This window comes from Musca domestica, unplaced genomic scaffold (assembly GCF_030504385.1).
Source record: "Musca domestica strain aabys unplaced genomic scaffold, Musca_domestica.polishedcontigs.V.1.1 47, whole genome shotgun sequence".
Classification (NCBI taxonomy): Eukaryota; Metazoa; Arthropoda; class Insecta; order Diptera; family Muscidae; genus Musca; species Musca domestica.
In genome coordinates, this window is record NW_026712338.1 from 266,161 (window position 1) to 285,617 (window position 19,457).

General features: G+C 35.8%; 1 protein-coding gene and 1 long non-coding RNA gene across 6 annotated transcripts in view; one reads left to right on the forward strand and one right to left on the reverse strand.

The window, feature by feature from the left end:
• The first annotated feature begins 6,882 nt into the window (after positions 1–6,882).
• LOC131804639 (uncharacterized) lies at positions 6,883–7,390 on the forward strand. Its single transcript, XR_009343203.1, has 3 exons — positions 6,883–6,965; positions 7,022–7,179; positions 7,241–7,390. It is a non-coding gene; the product is annotated as an uncharacterized LOC131804639 (long non-coding RNA).
• A 6,228-nt stretch (positions 7,391–13,618) lies between these two features.
• Positions 13,619–19,457, reverse strand: part of LOC131804684 (calcitonin gene-related peptide type 1 receptor-like) — a 79,474-nt gene continuing 73,635 nt past the window's right edge. For 3 of the 5 annotated variants that reach the window (XM_059127741.1, XM_059127742.1, XM_059127740.1), the window contains exons 8-11: positions 14,771–14,913; positions 14,606–14,679; positions 14,391–14,497; positions 13,619–14,283 (exon numbers count right to left, since the gene is read on the reverse strand). In XM_059127741.1, coding sequence (XP_058983724.1) covers positions 14,011–14,283; positions 14,391–14,497; positions 14,606–14,679; positions 14,771–14,913 — 597 coding nt within the window. In that variant the 3' untranslated portion in view covers positions 13,619–14,010. The remainder of the gene's footprint in view (positions 14,284–14,390; positions 14,498–14,605; positions 14,680–14,770; positions 14,914–19,457) is intronic. The other 2 variants (XM_059127743.1, XM_059127744.1) reach the window with 2 other exon arrangements.

The window sequence follows — 19,457 nt, forward strand, 5'->3', positions numbered from 1 at the left end:
TGTTTGAATTGGTAATCTTTGGCACGAATTATGGCCTTCACACGGCCAATAAAACCGCCACACGCTACCCGAATGTTGCTCTGCGGTATTTTGGCCCATTCCCGGCGAAGCGTTTGCTTGAGGTGATCGACACTTTGGTATTGTTAAGTGCCAACCTTGCTTTCCAAAATACTCCAGACACAATAGTCTTGGGTGACGCATGCTGAGCCCTGTTGGAATGTCCAAGGTCTGCGGCCAAAATGATTGCGTACCCACCATAGTATGGAGGGTATATTAAGTTTGTCATTTCGTTTGTAACACCTCGAAATATACATTTTAAACCCCACAAAGTATACATATTTTGTTCAGCTTAAAATTCTATGTCGATTTAGCGATATCCGTCTGTCCGCCTGTGGAACGAAATGAAGTAAGTTGATAAATTTTTACTCAAATGTGTAGGACTTTCGGTATTTAAAATAGAACTTGTAGTTTTTGGTATTGCTCTACGTATCTTTGTAGACGTAGACTTGCACTTCTCGTAGGTTCCTCTTGAGTACTTAATAATGTCTCTCGCATTTAAACACTTCTGGTTGTATTGCACAAATCGTGTCATATTCAAAAGTCAAAAATTTAAATCGTGTGTGGAGATGTATATGGCAGCTATACCCAAAACAATATTTTTAATTGAATATTGAATTTTTTTGCCTCTTCAAACAGTATACGTATTGACATCAGATGCATATGAACTCCCATCTTCGATTTAATAGCATTAACAGTTTATATTTGTATACATTAAATCAATTTGTTACTTTAAGTTTTAGCTGTATATCAATTTGGGACAATGAAGGCTGTAGCTTCTGCACATTGTACGAAAAATAATGATGAATGACTATAGGATACACCAGGCGGAAATAAGATAATATGTTATGCTATGCCATTGACAAAATTTAAAACATTGTTGTCATATCCTTGGTAATCCTTTCTGTTAGCAACGAGCAATATTGAACACATGCTTTCTCAAAAAATGGATTGGGTACAAGAAAATGGGCAAGTGGCTCCTTTTTATCGTTTGGGAGCATAAAGAAATACAGTCCATAGATTTTTAAATACAATTTAGTTTGCTGGGACGCCTATTAAAAAACAATAAATTGGAAAAGGGGACCAAAATGGAGCTCACTGCTTATATATGATTTAAACATGAATGTTGTCGGCAGCAGCATTAAAAAAATACCGTTTTTAAAAATACCGGTTTAAGGCTTAGGCTTGAAAAGGCTTAGTTATAGTTGTAGTTCACCAAATATATTTGTATACCCTTCACATACATAGTATGGACGTATATTAAGTTTGTCATTCCACCTCGAAATATACATTTTAGACCCCACAAAGTATTTATATTCTGGATCAGCATAAAATTCTATGTGGATTTAGCAATGTCCGTCCGTCTTTCCGTCTTTGAAAATCACTCTAGCTTCCAAACGAAATGAAGGAGGTTGATAAATTTTTACTTAAATGTCTGCAGGACTATTGGTATTGAAAATGTAGGTCCACGTTTTGGTATAGCCCCCATATAACGGTACCTCCCGATATTTGGTTGTTTGTTGATTTTAGCAACACTATTCACCGGAATCGTTTGAAATTTGATATTTGCTGTTCGTAATGGATGCTACAGTCTATGGCAGGTAGTTGTCTGTGCAGGTCCACGTCTTCGTATAGCCCCCATATAACGGTACCTCCTGATATTCGGTATTTTGATGATTTTAGCGACATTACTCACCGGAATTGTTTTAAATTTGGTATTTGAGGTTCGAAATGGATGCTACAGCCTAAGACATAAAAATTGTCTTTGCAGGTCCACGTCTTCGTATAGCCCTACTAAAACGGTACCTACAGATATTCGGTACTTTATTGATTTTATAAACACTATTCACCGGAATTGTTTAAAATTTGGTATTTGCTGTTCGTAATGGTTGCTACAGCCTATGACAGGAGATTTCGTATGCAGGTTCACGTCTTCGTAAAGCCCCCATATAACGGTACCTCCCGATATTCGGTACTTTGTTGGTTTTAGCAACATTATTCACCGATTTATTTTTTAAGTTTCGCATTTGAATATTGTAATGGCTTATGCAGGTGACCGTCGGCCGGATTACGTAACGGTCATTCATTGCTGATATTCAAAGAAAAATTGCCCAACTGAGCCTCTGGGCCAAATCTACACCAAACAGTAACTGGCTTCGGGTGCATCGACTTTATATACCCTACAACACTTTGTGTTGCGGGTATTATAAGTTTGATTGGGCCAAAAATTATGTAACACCTCGAAATATTGTTTTCCCACATAGGAAAGTATATATGGATCTTTTATCTCGCCCAGCTGAGTCGATCTAGCTATGTATGTCCGTCCGTATGTCTGTCCATGTTAATTTGTAATCACTCTACAGGTCGCAAATATGACCCGATCTTTACGAAATTTAGAATGGAGGTGGGGGTAGGGCCGGAATAGAAACCTATTGCTTTTGGAGATGCTCGCATGAAAATTTTCATGATTTTGCAGCTGCACTACAGGTCGCAATTATAGACCAATCGAAACGGAAGTTAGCATGGGACTAGAACTTAGGGCTGGACAGAAGCCTTCCAATGGTCATCGGGTAATATTTAGTGGGTAAAAAAGACCATAACATTTGTGTTAAATAAAAGTAAAATTTTCCATTTACCGCAAATATTTTTAATCCTGTCGTAATCACAAGTAGATGAACAGGTCAATTCTGACCGTTATGTAGATGCCGATAGTAAATATATCGGATGTATATAGCGAAACAGATACAATGTATATATAGAAAGGAAGGAGATGTTAGCAGATTTTGGTCAAATTTTGCCAATTCAGAAAGACCTCTTAACATAAGTATTTTTTGACTTTTTTTTTATTTTTTCATATTTTTTATCGCATGCGATTTTTTCAATTTGACTTATAATATTGAATTGTACATTTTGTAATATTTTTTCATTTTACAACACAAGTTGGGGTTATTATATACAGATTGCAATTATCCTCACGAAGAAGGGTAGGGTTAGGCTCAGAATGGCTAGGCCTATTATTTTCAAATATGTCCGCAATATATTTGAAATGGTCCAACAACTAAAAATATTCATGATTTTGCAGCCGTTATAAAGTTAACAAATTGAATCCAAAGGAGATCTCGCATGAAGTTAGAGTTTAGGACAGCGGGCAGAATGGGCCACAACTTTTGTGTGAAAAAATACCAACATTACTTACAGGCGATTTTCGAAATACACAAAAGGTGAACTTCTGGCTTTTTATACCCTACACCACATAGTGGTAAGGGTATTATGTCTTTGTGCATTTGTTTGTAACATGGAGAAGGAAACAAGATAGACCCATACTTACTTTTGAGAACCTTCATAGAATCACTTTCTGAGTCGATTTATGCATGTCAGTCCGTCTGTCCGTCCGTCCGTCTGTCCGTCCGTCCGTCTGTCCGTCCGTCTGTCTGTCCATGTATTCTTGTGAACAAAATGCAGGTCGCATTTATTATCCGATTGAGATGAAATTTTCCAAACAATAATTTTTTGGCCCAAGGACGAACCCTATTGAAATTGGTGAGAATCGGATCAAATTTAGATATAGCTCCCATATATATCTTCATCCGATTTCGGGTTAAATGTGCACCAAATATCCAATATCAGCCCAAATTACCTGAATTTTGGCACATGTGACCGAGATTAGCCTTAAAGCAAATACAACAAATTTGGAGAAAATCGGTTCAGAAACAGCTATAGCTCCCATATATATGTTTTATCCGATTTGGTGTTTAAGCCTCTCACATTCGTAATATGCAATCCACAAGAATGATATTTGGTACCAGATATAAGATACAGCCCAGAAATAGCTGTGTGTAATTTTATCGAAATCGGTTCAGATTTGGATATAGCTCCCATATATATCTTCATCCGATTTCGGGTTAATTGTGCACCAAATGGCCGATATAAGTCCAAATGGACTGAATTTTAGTACATCGGACCAAATTCAGCCTAGAAGCAAGTATATCAAATTTAGTGAAAATCGGTTCAGATATAGATATAGCAACCATATATATGTTTCATCCGATGTAGTGTTTTAGTCCCATACATTCGTAATATTCACTCCACAACCGTGATATTTGGTACCAGGTATTAGATGGAGCACAGGAATAGCTGTTTTAAGTTTTATCGAAATCTGTTCAGATTTGGATATAACTCCCATATATATCTTCATCCGATTTCGGGTTAAATGTGCACTAAATGGTCAATATCAGCCCAAATCACCTGAATTTTCGTACATAAGACCGAATTCAGTCTAGAAGCTAATACGTCAAATTTGGAGAAACCCGGTTCAGAGATAACTATAGTTCGTAAAATGCACGATAGAATGCCCTGTATAAACCCTGAAATGCCCTGTATAAACCCTTTTACGAGAGCTCTACTTAATATGCATAGTGGTGTATGGTATCATATAGTCGGCCCCGCCCGACTTTTGAGCTTTCCTTACTGGTTTATGCTGATTTCGTTGATGAATAAAGCCAAATATCGTAGAAAAGCAATTCAAATAGATGAATTTAAATTTGGTGATAGTTTTGGAGTTGAGCACAAAATATTAAAAAAAAAAACAAGTTAAAAAGTATCAGTCGGTATTGCCGACAGATATATACCCTCTGCCTCTGTTCGATTATTTAAATATAATTTGACTAGTGTTACAATTATTCAAACGTTTGACCCTCTATGGAGCAGGTTCCGAAGGAATGGGCCAATATTGTCCATTTCGTATCGGACCCAAAAATATGATATAAATATTCCGACGTTCCTGGTATGAATTATATCGACTCACTCCTTCACTTTATATAAGATATGTAATAATTTTTAGAAAGTGTTAAAATGTGTGTGATTTACAGGAGAGAGTCTACCGAAATGTTCCACTTTTAGACTTCATCTGATACAAATAAAAATATTTAGCGAAATATTGGGCAAAATTACAAGAAAGGATATTTATGTCCAATTTTATACAAAATCATAAATTCCGATAAATTTCATATTCATATCAGGCTTCTTATTTAGAGAAATATTTGAGCATAGCAAGTAAAAAATTGCTAAATTGTTTCGAAAGTTATAACAGATAAAATTATTGAAAATTGTGACCCCCAAAAATATTTGTTTGTGTGAAATTTAAAGAGATTCGGATATTTATTTCGCTTTATTTGAGAGTTTTGTTTTTCAAAATCTTGAACCCTATGTATGGGGGAGAAGAAATGGTTCAATCTATACCACCTTTATAACAGATCTTGTGTTGATAGAAATATTGAGATGTGCCAAGTCTAAATGGAATCGGATGTTAATTTCGCGTTTTATCAGCTTCATGGGTATTCAAAATTTCAACACTTTGTGGGGGAGGTACCAGAAGTAGTGGACCGATACATCCCATGTTAACAGCAGATCTTGGTTTTATAAAAATATTGAAATGTGTGAAATTTGAAGACGTTCGGATCCTTACATCACATTATTTAAGAGTTAAAATTATTCAAAATGTTGACCCTTTGTGGGGGAGGTACTTGATGTAGTGGACCGATACTGTCCATTTTCGCACCCGACCTAGCACAAATATTAGGATTTGCAAATTTAGAGGAAAATCGGCTAATTGTTTCCTTTTCTGTGCAAAAAATATATTATATATATATATATATTTTTTTTTTTTAAATTTTTACCTTTTGTGGGGGAGGTACCAAAATAAGTGGACCGATGTATTGCCCCTTAATACCAGACCTTGTGTTAATAAAAATATTGGGATATGTGAAATTTGAAGACAATCGGACTCTTACATCACATTTTATAAGAGTTGTAATTATTCAAAATTTTGACCCTTTGTGGGGGAGGTACTTGATGGAGTGGACCGATATCGTCCATTTTCGCACATGACTTAGCACTGATGAAAATATGAGGATTTGCATAGTTCGAGCAAAATCGGATTATCGTTTCTCTTTTTGTGCAAAAAATATTTTTGAAAATTTCGACCTTTTGTGGGTGAGGTACCAGAAGGAGTGGACCGATAAACTCCGTTTTTGCACCAGACCTTGGGCTAATAAAATTATTAGGATGTGTGGAATTTGAAGACTATCGGACTCTTAGATCACATTTTATAAGAGCTTTAATTATTCAAAATTTTGACCCTTTGTGGGAGAGGTCCCTGATGGAGTGGACCGATATTCTTCATTTTCGCACATAACCTAGCACTGATGAAAATATGAGGATTCGCAAAGTTCAAGCATAATCGGATTATCCTTTCTCTTTCTGTGCAATAAATTATTTTCTTTGAAAATTTTGAAATTTTGTGTGGGTCATCTCCGAACTCGATCTAAGTTTGACAAAAATATTACGATGTACCAAGTTTGAATCAAATCGGATACTCTCTTCGAGAGTTATCGTGCGCACCAGCCAGACAGACAGACAGACAGACGGACGGACGGACGGACATCGCTAGATCGACTCCAAATGTTCTGAAACGGATTTGGTCCAAAGAGACTGTAGTAGCGCTTGCTCTTGTAAAAATGTAGTGCTTTACAATTTTTATGATTGTGGTATGCCTGTTGTCCATATACTTAGCGCCATCTATCTATCAACCGGTTCATTGTTGGAATATACCTATCAGTTCGTTGACGTTTTTCCCACCTTTGTTGCCAATTGTTTCCTCTTTTTAACTGGAAGAACAATTATGTATTACAGCCGGATCCAAGTTTTCCTTTTCGATGAAATAGCAGCATCCGTCCATTTTGTCAAAAGTAACACCAAGGGTAGGCATCGATATAAGGTATTTCTACATGGCTGCCTCGTTTTTTCAAAGTGAATTGAAGAAAATTAAAAAAAAAAACTACAAAATTCTGATAAGGATTTTTTTTCCTGGTTGGCTGAAATATTTTTGTCACTGAACCACTTGACTTAATGTGAGTTTTGTACCCTGAAAATCTTATTTTTTATATTTTATATCTGGCTTCAACAGATTAACCTGATAGCCGAATCTTACATCAATTAATTCAAAGATGAAATCACCATTCCATTAAGTGCCTAGGGTTTCGTTTGAGTTGCATATGATTTCAATTGAAAGATGCTTTACATGATTTTACATTGGATTGGTCTGGAAATTGAATAATACCACTGGTAATAGCTTTCATTCTCTATTTTTTTTCATAATGCTTATAATTCAATTACTTCTTAATAGAATTATGCAAGCTGAGTGCCAAAGCTTTATTAGGACACGACAGAAAGCATAACACAAAAAATCCAATAACTGTTCTCATAACATCGATCAGACTGTGCAATTGATTGTGATACAGTTGTGTTTGATCGTCGTGTGTTAAGCATCTCAGCATTTATTTGGGCAACGTTTAAGATTGACCGAAGTTTCCTAAAATTTCCATGTGATAATATTCATAAATTATTCACCAAAGATTTGTGAAGAAGTGATGTATACGGAAGTGGAATTGTTGGAAACTTAACATCGGCAGTGGTTAATGAAGTGAACCTGCAAGGAAGGGGAGTGATAACCTCACATTTCGGTGAAAACACATTATAAATTAAAAGAAGTTAGAACTAGCTGCAGTTTTAGTCCTAAAATCATAATTTTAAGTAATTATTTTTATTCTAAAAGTCCTTAAATTAAGTGTTTTGAATAAGTGATATTTATTGTATATAGAATTTATATTATTGGCATAGTGAAGTTAGTGTAACTTTTTCTAGAATAACCCCTAAGTCAACCATAAAAAATTGACAGTGCCAAATAATTCGTAAAATTTAATAGAAAAAAGAAGTGTGTACCGTTGATTTTGCAAATCACTTCCCAACACTCATGCCACTCGAACATAATAATGGTCATTTTATTATGGTCATAATTGTGGCTGTAAGGGTTTGGGTTGTGGGATAATGATGTTGGTAAATGTTAAAATGGAGTTTGAAGAAGCACAAAATGGAGTCTTAATGAAGTTAAAACAGTGTTCTAAATGAAATTAAAATATTCAATTGCATCTGAATGTGAAAATGAGACAGCAACATTTACCCTTGCAAAATCAACGTATTGTGTATAACAGTTGGCGACAAATTTGCTACTCCCATATAACAACTTTATTTTAAGAGCATCAACAGCAAGTGATCGAATTTTGGATTGCCGTAGAAACAGCGCATTCAGCAGCGCAGCGACCATCAATGCCTCTGCGAAAGTACTTTCGTCGTGGGATCGTGATAATTGAGTGAGTTATTGATTTATTTCTTCTTGGTTTTGCTATGTTTTTTTTTAAATGAGAGTTGGATATATGAGTCGCCATAATTGGGTTGTCATGGAGCAATAATGTTGATTATTACTTGGTATTTAAGCAGTAATAGGAAAAAATTACAGAGCTCTTTTTTTTGATTTGTATGCTCTATTTTACTCTCCATCTCATATCTTTAAAACATTATTACGAAGTGCTACCCAAATGTTGATACACACTTTGCTGGATTTGGTTTATGACCATCGAAAAATTAGCAACAAAGAGAATAAGAAAAAAAAAGAAGCACAACCACTATTTTTTTTTTCTTTTTTGCTTATCAATTCTTGTTCAATTCATTTGTTTGAACATTTGAGCATTTTTGCACCCTACCAACAGTATGTGTTAATTAACAACTATGAATGAATTTAGTCTTATTTTTATATTTATACAACCTAATTTAAAATTGCTGATATTTTTCGTTTTCTTATAAATTATTTAAATCTTTTTAATTTCATTTCATGATTTTTTTACTATACATTGTATAAACTCGATGTCATCATATTATTTATTCCAAATAGTTTCATTACTTTTTTCAAAATTAACTGCTAGTTAAAGTTCTGCCCCTGGGATAATAATATGTCTAGTTTAGTTTTGATACGTATACATGAATTCCTTTTTATTTATTATAGTTACTAATATGAATAAAACTTGAACATGATTTGATTGATCCTTTGTAGTCATTGTAAAGGCTGGTTGAATTATACATGGGGTCATACCGAAATTTTTGCTTCAGGATACGTTTGGCAGGTTATGACAATGGTTGGGAGGGCAATGCATGCAACAAATGCCGCCTTGTTGCTAAAGTTTTTTTGACATTCTAGAACTCTTTTACTTTCTCTTACATCCTATCTTATTCCCTAGTAGTGCTATTTCATCTGTTAATCTGTCTACATATTAACTCTTAAATACCTTTTAAAGTCTCTAGAAAAAATTAATTATTCCGTTCTCGCACGCAAAAAAAAAAAATTGTTAAATCTTCTGTAGCCCAATGGTATAAGGGACGTTGATGCCAAATGAACCCCCCCACCGACGAGCCACAAGGCCGGCAGCAACGCGTGCAGGTGTCACACAGTTCCATAACTCCATCTACCACCAATAAGAAATCGTTGTATGCTACAAGACCTAGGGTCTAAAACCATTATTTCGACTAGGCATGTTTTCACCGTATCAAATGATATATACCCTCTGCAGCCATATGGCTGAGGGTATAAAAAAACAGAAAAAATTTCCTGCTCACACAATTGAAGAGAGTTAAGAACGGGGAAGAATTCTAGCATTTTGGATAAACATTGGTATATTTAGCTATAAAATGGACCACAACAACTAACAGCACGATGGAGTGCGTAAATATTGGGCAAATGTCCCTGGTCAAAACGCTAAGGGTAATATCTAGGCAGTGTTCCATGACCTAATTTCAAAAGCTAAATATTCCAAATTGGATCCAGGCATCAAAAGGGCTTCCAACATATTGTAGTGTTGTAGGGTATCACATGGTCGGCCCCGCACGGCTAAGCCTTTGCTTACTTGTTAATGTATGCGTGCGGGTTTTTATGCCCATGCGACAGTTTTACTTGTTTATTTACAGAGCTGACGATTTTTATAGTAATATAAATTCTGGCAATATTTCCCAGCATTGTTCAACCGTATACACAACCATATTCGCTGAGCAGAAAAATAAAACTAATTACATTTAAAATCAGATGTGGGGTGATATTAGTTACTATGCATATAATGAATGGTTGGACTTATTATGACAATTTGCAGGGTATGTTCTTAAAATCGCAAAATATACAAAGATTTCTTAGCATTTTTGTTACAATTTGGGACCCAATGTTTGCCGTTTTCATTTTTTCCGTTGTGTTTTATGCTTTCCAGATTATTGGGGTGCTCCCAAGATATATTGGGAATCAGCTGGATTATTCTTTGTCGGTGGCAAGGTAAAACGAATTAAATAGTATCAGTCGGTTTTACATTCAGACAATCTCCATTTTTATACCCTACACCACAAGGTGGTCAGGGTATTATGTCTTTGTGCATTTGTTTGTAACAGGCAAAAGGAAACGAGATAGACCCATAGTTCCTTTTGATGATCTGCATATAATCACATTCTGAGTCGATTTATGCATGTCCGTCCGTCCGTCCGTCCGTCTGTCCATGTATTTTTGTAAACAAAGTACATGTCGCATTTATTGCCCGATCCAGATGAAATTTTGCACAGATCATTTGTTTGGTCCAAGGACGAACCCTATTGAAATTGGAGATAATCGGTTAAAATTTAGATATAGCTCCCATATATATCTTCGTCCGATTTGCCTTTAATTGTGCACCAAACGTGCAATATCAGCCTGAATTGTATGAAATTTTGCATATGCACCCAAATTAGGCCTGAAAAAAGGATGCCAAATCGGTTTAGATATAGCTATAGTTCCCATATATATTGTTTATCCGGTTTGTTATTTTTGCCCTCCGCAGCCGTAATATGCCATATATATTATTCATCCGATTTGTTATATTTGTTACCCACAACCGTAATATGCACTCCGCAACAACGATATTCAGGGAAATATATCAAATACAGCTCATAAATATCTTTGGTAAATTCTATCGAGATCGGTTAAGATTTGGATATAGCTCTCATATATATCTTTTTCCGATTTCAAATTAATTGTGCATCAAATGGGCAATACAATTCCGAATTTAAGAGATACAAATGCTTCGGCATATTTAGTCCTTTGAATTTTAAATTATAATCATAATTATAGCGTGTATGATTGAATTCTCCCATAAAAACTTTTAATTGTTATGTGGAGCTCTACTAAATTAGCAAAGTGGTGTAGGGTATCATAAAGTCAGCCCCGCCCGTCTTTAAGACTTTCTTTACTGTTTATACCCTACACCACAAGGTGGTCAGGGTATTATGTCTTTGTGCATTTGTTTGTAACAGGCAAAAGGAAACGAGATAGACCCATAGTTCCTTTTGATGATCTGCATAGAATCACATTCTGAGTCGATTTATGCATGTCCGTCCGTCCGTCTGTCCGTCCGTCCGTCTGTCCGTCCGTCTGTCCGTCTGTCCATGTATTTTTGTAAACAAAGTACAGGTCGCATTTATTGTCCGATCCAGATGAAATTTTGCACAGATCATTTGTTTGGCCCAAGGACGAACCCTATTGAAATTGGAGATAATCGCTCAAAATTTAGATATAGCTCCCATATATATCTTCGTCCGATTTGTCTTTTATTGTGCACCAAACGTGTAATATCAGCCCGAATTGTATGGAATTTTGCATATACACCCAAATTAGGCCTGAAAATATGTATGCAAAATTTGATCGAAATCGGTTCAGATATAGCTATAGCTCCCATATATATTGTTCATCCGATTTGTTATTTTTGTACACCGCTGCCGTAATATGCACTCTGCAACAACAATATTTGAGGTAATATATCAAATATAGCTCAAAAATACATTTGCTAAATTTTATCGAGATCGGTTCAGATTTGGATATAGCTCCCATATATAACCTCGTCCGATTTACCTTTTATTGTGCACCAAACGTCTAATATTTGTCCAAATGGAATGGAATTTGGCACTTACGACTGAAGTGAGTCTAGAAGCTAGTATGTCAAATTTGGTGAAGATCGGTTCAGATATAGCTATAGCTTCCATATATATTATTCATCCGATTTGTTATATTTGTTAACCACAACCGTAATATGCACTCCGTAACAACGATATTCAGGGCAATATATCAAATACAGCTCAGAAATATCTTTGCCAAATTTTATCGAGATCGGTTCAGATTTGGATATAGCTCCCATATATATCTTTATCCGATTTCAAGTTAAGTGTGCACCAAATGGGCAATACAATTCCGAATTTAAAAGATACAAATGGTTCGGCATTTTTAGTCCTTCGACTTTAAATTAAAATTATAATCATAGGGTGTATGATTGAATTCTACCATAAAAACTTTCAATTGTTATGTGGAGCTATACTAAATTAGCAAAGTGGTGTAGGGTATCATAAAGTCGGCCCCGCCCGACTTTAAGACCTTCTTTACTGGTTTTTTGTTCGTAAATACCGTTTGGACATAAGAACTCAAAATGGCCAAATTTCAAATAAAACAGGAAACATGACAAAAACATAAAAAAATACTTGAAATCGGAGTTTCACATATACCAAGAGCTGAAATATTTTCCGCCCATCAGGGAAACAAAACAAAAATACCACTCAACTGTTTAAACAACTGAACGACTGCTTTTCAGAATTGATTTATTGAGAGTAGGAAATAACTTACATCTTAAACCAGTAAAGAAAGTCCTAAAATCGGGCGGGGCCGATTTTATGATACCCTACACCACTTGGCTAATTTAGTTGAGCTCCACTTAATAATTAAAAGTTTTTATGGGAGAATTCAATCATACATGCGATGATTATAATTATAATTTAAAATTCAAAGGACTAAATATGCCAAAGCATTTGTATCTTTAAATTCGGACTTGTATTGTCCATTTGGTGCAAAATTAATTTGAAATCAGATAAAGATATATATGGGAACTATATCCAAATCTGAACCGATCTCGATAAAATTTGGCAAAGATATTTTTGAGCTGTATTTGATATATTTCCCTGAATATCGTTGTTACGGAGTGCATATTACGGCTGTAGGTAACAAATACAACAAATCGGATGAACAATATATATGGGAGTTATAGCTATATCTGAACCGATTTCGATCAAATTTGGCATACATATTTTCAGGCCTAATTTGATTGTATGTGCAAAATTTCATACTATTCGGGCTGATATTACACGTTTGGTGCACAATAAAAGGCAAATCGGACGAAGATATATATGGGAGCTATATCTAAATTTTTACCGATTATCTACAATTTCAATAGGGTTCGTTCTTGGGCCAAACAAATGATTTGTGCAAAATTTCATCTGGATAGGACAATAAATGCGAACTGTATTTTCTTTACAAAAGTACATGGACAGACGGACGGACGGACATGCATAAATCGACTCAGAATGTGATTCTATCGTTCTCGTTTCCTTTTGTCTGTTACAAACAAATGCACAAACACATAATACCCTGACCACCTTGTGGTGTAGGGTATAAAAAAAGGGTACGGAATAACTCACATTAACATTAGTAATTATATTGCATGTATTTGGTGTAAACCCAAATGGCTATGCCTAAACTTACCTTCAATTCCATATACTCCTTCCTCAAGGATCATTCAGAATAAAACCATATATTTAATATAGTTTATTGTTACATATAAGTTATAACGAGACATTTTCTTTTCACTTAGACTATACATACACACTGCATTCACACATATACATACATCTTTATTTGTTCTTTTTATATTTGTTATCAGGTAGAGTATTAATATTTCATAATCACAATAATTAATAATAGAGAATGTTCGAAAATAAATGCACGGATTCTGAAAAAATTATAAATAGTTGACTTTTTTCCTCTAGAGATTTCGAACCGAAACAGATCGAACTCTATTAGATGCATAAGGTACGATTATATGCTTTGTTGTTAATGTGTTTTTTTTTTGTTCTTCTTAATATTATCATGGGTCATATAGGTTGTACATTTAATTTGGAGGGTTACATTTATGTTGAAATATATGACATTTTTATATGTCCACACAGATTGATCTCTTAAACACCCAACTCTCGACTGGGAGTAGTTGTGGCCACTTGACCTGTGCTGCTCGTCGGAGGTGGCGGTGACACAATGCTGGGCATCAAACGATTCAGCAGACTACGCACAGCAAATGTCACATCATGATTTGCAAAACAGAACAAGAATGACACCACAAAACCCTGCAGGCTAACCAAAATGACAGACAGCAGTTGATAGAAGCGCTCCAAAGGGGTGCCGGAATCCGGACGATAGGGCAGGAGAAAATGTTGCAGCCCAAACAGGGGGACCTGTCAATAAATGTACAAACAAAGATGGAGGAAATTAATTTTATAGTCCAATGAACATAAATCGATTACAGGTGAACGGCGGATGGATGAATGGATGGATACATTACCAAAATAATGGTGGCTCTCACTGCCTTGCGTATGGCCAAGGGGGCCGGTTGGGCAGATTGTGGATGTAATTTTCGCACAATAACACGCAGGACATTGATGAGGAAAACTGTAAGTGGGGAGGGGGTGAAAACATACATATGTCATTTGCTCCCGATTACAGGAAATCATTATTGACTAAAGGAAACTTTGTTCTTGGTTTTAATGACAAACTTACAGAAACTTGATACCAAAGATATGCACACCGGCACCGAAAATATCCAAAGCAAAAAACTATCATTCATCCAGCAACTGTTTTTATTTAATTGCAGAGCAGAAGAGCAGGAAAAACAGGATATGAGATTTTCGTTTCGTTTCGCTCTCATGAATATTAATTACTTACTGTTTATTGTCCTCGGGATGAAAGTATCGTGCCACTCCGTATGCTGCCACAAAAATCAACGGCGATAGCCAGGAGAAGATTTTGAACCAACGCATCACAATGGTGTCCTTGACGAAGACCTTTGGTGGAAAACATAAGGGGTACTGGAGAATTCAACGTTAATTTTTAAGTTTCGGGGAGCGGGGGAGCATGCAGCTAAAATATAATTTTCTAAAATTCAAACGAATCCACAACATGTTCGTCACCAAATACAAAATTTACCTCGATTAAAGTTTGTTTGAAACGACGTAACATTGGTTTCCCACATAGGAAAGTATATATGGATCTTCCTATCTCGCCGAGATGAGTCGATCTGGCTATGTATGTCCGTCCGTCTGTCCATGTTAATTTGTAATCAAGCTACAGGTCGCAATTATGAACCGATCCTCACGAAATTGAAAATGGAGGTGGGGTTATGGTCAAAATAGAACCCTATTGTTTTTGGAGATGATCGCACGATATTTAGGGGTTGAAATGACCAAAAACAGAAAAATATCCTGATTTTTCAGTTGCTCTATAGGAAAATTTACATGGAGTTAGAGATTAGGAGTGGGCAGAAACCTACCAATTTGGGCGGCCATCGGGCAATAATTAGCGGGTAAAATAGACCCTAACTTTTATGTAAGAAAATAGGAAAATTTCCACTTAACCGAATATTTTCAATCCCAGCCAAATTACAACTACATTAAAAGATCACTTCTGACCAATACAGTGATGCTAATTGTCAAGAAATCGGATATATTGTAAAATAGGTACAATATATATGTAAAAGAATAATTCTTATTTATTCTGCTTATAAATCAAGAACCGCTGGGCCGATTTTCACAATTCCCATCAATTCGGAATGATCTCTTGCCAGAAAAGCAGAAAATCTAAGAAAATCGCGGGAAAATACACCAATAAACCAGTAAAGAAAGTCCTAAAGTCGGGCGGGGTCGATTTTATGATACCCTACACCACTTTGCTAATTTAGTTGAGCTCCACATAACAATTAAAAATTTTTATGGGACAATTCAATCATACCCGCTATGATTATAATTATAATTTAAAATTCAAAGGACTAAATATGCCGAAGCATTTGTATCTTTTAAATTCGGACTTGTATTGCCCGTTTGGTTCAAAATTAATTTGAAATCAGATATCTAATCTGAACCGATCTCGATAAAATTTAGCAAAGACATTTCTGAGCTGTATTTGATATATTTCCCCGAATATCGTTGTTACGGAGTGCATATTACGGCTGTGGGTAACAAATACAACAAATCGGATGAACAATATATATGGGAGCTATACCTATATCTGAACCGATCTTCACCATATTTGGTATACTACCTTCTAGACATAATTCGGTCGTATGTGCCAAATTCCATCCCATTTGAACAAATATTAGACGTTTGGTGCACAATAAAAGGTAAATCGGACGAAGTTATATATGGGAGCTATATCCAAAACTGAACCGATCTCGATAAAATTTAGCAAAGGTATTTCTGAGCTGCATTTGATATATTTCCCCAAATATTGTTGTTACAGAGTGCATATTACGGCGGCGGAGGACAAAAATAACAAATCGGATGAACAATATATATGGGAGCTATAGCTATAACTGAACCGATTTCGATGAAATTTGGCATACTTATTTTTAGGTCCAATCTGATCGTACGTGTGAAATTCCATACTATTCGGACTGATATTACACGTTTGGTGCACAATAAAAGGCAAATCGGACGAAGATATATATGGGAGCTATATCTAAATTTTGACCGATTATCTCCAATTTCAATATGGTTCGTCCTTGGGCCAAACAAATGATTTGTGCAAAATTTCATACTATTCGGGCTGATATTACACGTTTGGTGCACAATAAAAGGCAAATCGGACGAAGATATATATGGGAGCTATATCTAAATTTTGACCGATTATCTCCAATTTTAATAGGGTTCGTCCTTGGGCCAAACAAATGTTCTGTGCAAAATTTCATCTGGATCGGGCAATAAATGTGAACTGTACTTTGTTTACAAAAATACATGGACAGACGGACGGACGGACAGACGGACGGACAGACGGACGGACGGACAGACGGACGGACGGACATGCATAAATCGACTTAGAATGTGATTCTATGCAGATCATCAAAAGGAACTATGGGTCTATCTCGTTTCCTTTTGCCTGTTACAAACAAATGCACAAAGACATAATACCCTGACCACCTTGTGGTGTAGGGTATAAAAAGTGAATATCTTTTGTCGATTTTTTTCAATTTTTGTCATTTTGAATTGTAAATTTTCAAAATTTTTACACCCCCAACACTACGTTTTGAGGGTATTATATGCATATCGCAATTATCGTCCGATCCTCACGAAATTTTGCATGGGGGTAGGGTTAGAGGCAGAATTAAAGCCTATTGTTCTTAAGATGTACATTTTGAGGTGCAAATGGATTAAAAAAATTTAATTTTTTGTAATTTTGTAGTCGCTCTATAGGCCACAATTGAAAACTAATCGACACAGAATTTCGCATCAGAAGAGAGTTTAAGACAGAAGAAGTCTAGCATTTTGGATGATTGTAAAATGGACCACGTGTGAAATTGTTTTGATTACTTAACAACACTACGGAGTGCGTAAATATTGGTCAAATTCTCCGGGTCAAAAAACTAAGGGTAAGCTCTCCACAATTTATTAAAAGACCAGCCCTGCCGAACTTAGCAGCCTTTTACTTGCTTACCAGACCTTTTTACTCACCTTTAAAAAAATTGTACCATATTTAGTACCATTTAGAACAGTTCTTACACTTGGTACATATTACTAAAACCACGTTATTATATCAACAATATTTCCCAAACTTAATTCTTATACTAAATGAAAATATTGTAGCTCAATCCGTTCACAAAATGCCAAAATGCCCCATTTATGGCCTTTTAGTACACTTATAGTTCGAATATAATAAATGAATTAAAAAGTATCAGTCGGTTTTGTCAATAGATGTACAGGCTGAGATGAAAAAACTGCAACCAAATTCAGACTGCTGTCATTTATAAGCCACTAGTCCGACAGCTGTTAAAATTATTCCACTTACAGCTCATTGTATTGTTTAAAGGGCACAAACGCATTTTGGTGAGAATTTTCCAGAAAAAAAAATTATTCGTGATGGATTTCAAGCGTGATAGTGTGATTTATTTATATGTAGCAGAAATGGTTTGAAAAATAAAGAAGCGACTTGATCGAAACCCCCGTCGTAGTGGCCGAAAAATGGCTCGTGAGCTGAACATATCGCAATATTCCATTCGGCAAATATTGATAAATGAGCTAGGGGTAAAGCCATTGAAGTTCCAAAAAGAAATAAAATAGACTCAAAATAGCTAAAGAGGTGCTTCGATTCCCTAAAAAAATGTTTTTTTTCCGGTGAGAAAACATTCGTTGTCCAGCTGTTTGTAAACAAACAAAATGATCGTCTTTACTTTCCAAAGAGGTCAGCTAAAAATGTGCACCTTCGGTTGGCCACCAGAACTCAAGCGCCGGCCATGGTGATGGTGTGGGCCGCCATAACAGCCGATGGTCGCTCTCCACTCCTGTTAATCGACCGCGGCATCAAAATAAATGCCGAATATTATCGCGAAAATATTCTGAAGGGTGTATTAAAGCCTTGGGCACGCAAACATTTGTCCGCAGACCTTGGACATTCCAACAGGACTCAGCACTATCGCACTCAGCACGCGCCACCCAAGAATGGTTACAAAATGAGGTTCCTCGCTTCATTTCCAGCGCAAAATGGCCACCAAAACCTTCGGATACCAATCCGTTGGACTATTGTGTCTGGAGTATTTTAGAAAGCAAGGTTGGCACTAAAAAATACAAAAGTGTCAATCACCTCAAGCAAGCGCTTCGCCGGGAATGGGCCAAAACAATGCAGAGCAACATTCGGGCAGCGTGTGATGGTTTCATTGGACATTTGAAGGCCATAAGTCGTGCCAAAGGTGACCAATTCCAACAAATCTAAACTTATTCTAATATTTGATGTTATTTCTGACATTTTTGCTTTCATTCAATAAAATTTAAAAGAATATGTAAAAATTATGGCGTTTGACTTTGTTGCAGTTGTTGTTTTATCTCACCCTGTACTTCCCCGTAGTTATAGTAGCCTCAATTTAATTGTTGTGTTGTTTCTCTACTGTAATATCCAAATCCGAATCTGTTTCAATATAAACTGACAAAATTAATTTTTAGACCAAATTCCGTTACAAATTCCAAACTTCATTGAAACTGGAGAAACATGCGGTGTTTGGTGCATCAAATACATGATATCGGACGAAAATATATATGGGTCCTATATACAAATCTAAACCGATTTTTATATAATGTGGCAATTAGATTTTTGTACCAAATTCCGTTAAGTATTTTAAATTTTATTGAAATTGGAGATACGTATCGTGTTTGGTCCATCAAATACCCGAAATCGGCCGAAAATATGTATGGGAGCTACATACAAACCAGTACTGATTTCAATATAATTTGCAAATTTACTTTGGTACCAAATTTCATTAAAATTGGAGATACATAGCGTGTTGGTTGCATCAAATAAGTGAGATCGACCGAGAATAATATGGGAGCTGTATACAAATCTGCTCCGATTTCGTTATGCTTTGGAAAGTTCA